Source organism: Amphimedon queenslandica, unplaced genomic scaffold (genome assembly GCF_000090795.2).
Source record: "Amphimedon queenslandica unplaced genomic scaffold, v1.1 AMPQUscaffold_8912_Cont19148, whole genome shotgun sequence".
Lineage (NCBI taxonomy): Eukaryota > Metazoa > Porifera > Demospongiae > Haplosclerida > Niphatidae > Amphimedon > Amphimedon queenslandica.
The window spans coordinates 1-2,930 of NW_003550815.1; the positions used below are offsets into that span (position 1 = coordinate 1).

The following is a 2,930-nucleotide window of genomic DNA, read 5'->3' on the forward strand; positions in this document are numbered from 1 at the left end:
AGCTATTTTTCTTCTTGATAAGTTTTCAGAGCCTGTATGGAGAAAACAAATGAACAGTAAAAAGTGCCGAAAGCGATTGTGGGTGTATTTGTGATAAGTTTAATCTGAGACAAAGCTTTTTCAATGATCAATATCACCAATATACACATTATACTGGTGCTTATAGATATTCATGACTTTAATAGTTTGAAATGACATTTGCATTTCCTTGTATAGACCTTTCATTGCTACAGAGCTTTGCAGGTTGCTTGACCCACTTCCTGCTCACGTGACATGTATTATTAGTATGGTGAAAGTCACATGATTGACGAGTTTAAAGGGTCAAGCAACCTGCAAAGCACTGTAATTAAATCTAGCAGTGACTTGTTTACATACACCTACCTTTGATGTCATTGATTACAGCATTAATAGGTTTTCAGGGATGCTTAAGAATCTTTATACATTTTTATAATGATTGTACATCAAGTTTAAATTTATGGTTACATATTAGCTATCAACATTAGCTCAAACTTCAATATAAGTAGATGTATATGCATAAAAAATATGAGAATTTTTTCCTAGTCATTTCATGCAAAATTTGGTACACTTTGATACAATTTTTGAGCAACTTTAAAAATTTATTAAAAACCCAATTTTGATTGGAATCAGCTCAAACTTCTATACAAGCATATATAATAGGTAATTACTCTAATATCTGTGAGATAAGTTGTACCGTATTTCCATAAAAGCCCAGGCGTCTATTTCCTAAAATGGTATTTGGACCTCAAAAAAAATAAAACTTGGTACCAGAGTGAGATTCAAAACAGTGACCTCACACACTCGACTTCTGGAACTTAAGGAAGTATCTTATTATTATTATTATTATTAAAGACTTTACAGGACAAATAGAATTTATGTAAAACACATTAAAGCAAAAAGTAATCTAGACATATTGTAGCATGTGGACCTTGTCCTGACACCCTAAAGCTAACTACTAAAGTACAAGTAACTTGGTACGGGTTCTAGCAGCTATAGGAGTCCATGATTTAGTATTACATGTAGAAATAATTATGAAGACCTGGTGCATGAAATAGTTGAAATTTTATCCTGTCAAAAAATCCACATTTATGTAACAAGGTAATACAATTAATATTCTATTGTCTCTATCAGCAACTCCTCTAATCTTTTAAAAATATTCCGTGATGTTTTGGTGTTCTTTTCCTGCGACTGTTTCCTTACGAAATGATACAAATTCTTCACAAAATCCTTCCTATTTTCACCCATTGAACAAACAAAATTCCTAAAGTAAAATAAAGACAGAAATTACAAGCAACTTTATAAATACTGTAGTTACTGTACACTCACGTGAGCTGCTGATCAGATAGGCCACTGAATATCATCACTAGAAGAGACTTGTGAAACTCTACTTCAACCTTACTCATACCTGCATACTCAACCACCTAATACATCATTGACACAAGGAAATATTAAAGAATATACTGACTCTTAGAACTGAGAGGGATAGAGACCGATCCCTGATGAGGTGAGATAAGAGACACTGGAGATTGAGGCGTTGGGTCGAAGTAAGAGAAGATAAGGTTTTCAAATGATCCCATAAACAATACTGAAATGTTACCTGAAGACATAAAGAGATTAATGAAAATAGAGGAGTAGTCTCATTGTGTATTATTTATAGCAGAAATATGTGGGCCATTTAATATATTGGTAGCATAGTAGCATAAATAATTGTCACATTGCTTGTTGCTGTAAGATATACAGCAGAAATATGTGAGTCATGTTATCATGTAGGTATAGCATATACATGTATTTTTTGTCACATTATTGCATTACATTACTTGATGGTCTCTCTTATATTTGATAAGCTTTTGACTCAGATATCCATAAAATGGATTAAAAGGATTTTCCTAAAACAGACAATATGTACACTAAAATAATACACATACATTACAGTCTCAATTTACTTGTAAGGAGCAATGGACAATGACAAACACTATCTCTCTCTCTTGGATGCTCTTAAGGCGAAGCTTCACCAGCTTTTCAAAAGCATCAACATAATCCTAAGAAAAATTAATTCAGAAATAGTATCTTTGCTTTTTAAACTGCTTTATATTTTTAAAATTATATTATTATATTTACTTCGCTGCTCATAATAACAGAGAATACAGTCCTCCTTATGTCAGTGTTCATCTGTTGCTCCAGTGATAATGATACAATCCATTTATCATCTTTACCATCATCAACAACAGGAGCAGGACCAGACCCACTAGGAGTAGACCCACTATTAGTAAGAGAGAGATCAGTTAATGATTTGGTTGTATTCCAGTAGCCTCCTAAAAATACAGCCACAAAGGCACAAGTGGAAATTAGTCAAATTTTGTAATAAATTGAGTTATGGGCAAATAAGAAATGCTTGATTAAGACTACAGATGATACCCAATATGTCATCAAAAGTGGCTACAATTTCTGATACATATCTATGTAATAAAATTTGAGCTGATTTTAGTCACAAATTTTAAAGACACATGTACAAGCAGATTTTCACTAAAACACCTAAGCACTAGAAATAACATACATGTACATGTACATGTACAAGTACCTTTGCCACTGGCCTCAAGTAACTCCGAGAAACTCAAATTGATTGCCTGAGACTCATTCAATGAACCTAACAATAATGACACATACATTACTGTGATGATGGTTAATAAGATAGACACCTGACAAGAGTCCTCGTAGTACCTTCTTCATGTGTTCCAGTAGTGTTGGATCATGCTGTGGTATCTTACGGACATTATTAGTACGTATAGCAGAAACAACTTGTAATAAAAACTTCATTCTATATAAAATGAAATAATAAATAATTACGCAGAACTAAGGACTACTAACAAAATCAATTTATTTATTTTAGATTAAAAATATTTCAGTTTCATACC

The 2,930-nt window shown here is 32.6% G+C and overlaps 1 protein-coding gene across 1 annotated transcript; it reads right to left on the bottom strand.

The window, feature by feature from the left end:
• Positions 1-1,058: 1,058 nt before the first annotated feature.
• LOC105315666 (nucleolar MIF4G domain-containing protein 1-like) lies at positions 1,059-2,835 on the bottom strand. Its single transcript, XM_020006914.1, has 8 exons — positions 2,715-2,835; positions 2,597-2,662; positions 2,137-2,330; positions 1,962-2,057; positions 1,836-1,904; positions 1,484-1,615; positions 1,345-1,439; positions 1,059-1,279 (listed from the first exon to the last, which is right to left on the bottom strand). The coding sequence occupies exons 1-8, from the start codon at positions 2,830-2,832 to the stop codon at positions 1,126-1,128; spliced, it is 924 nt and encodes a 307-aa protein (XP_019862473.1). The 5' UTR covers positions 2,833-2,835; the 3' UTR covers positions 1,059-1,125.
• Between the last annotated feature and the right edge of the window lie 95 nt (positions 2,836-2,930).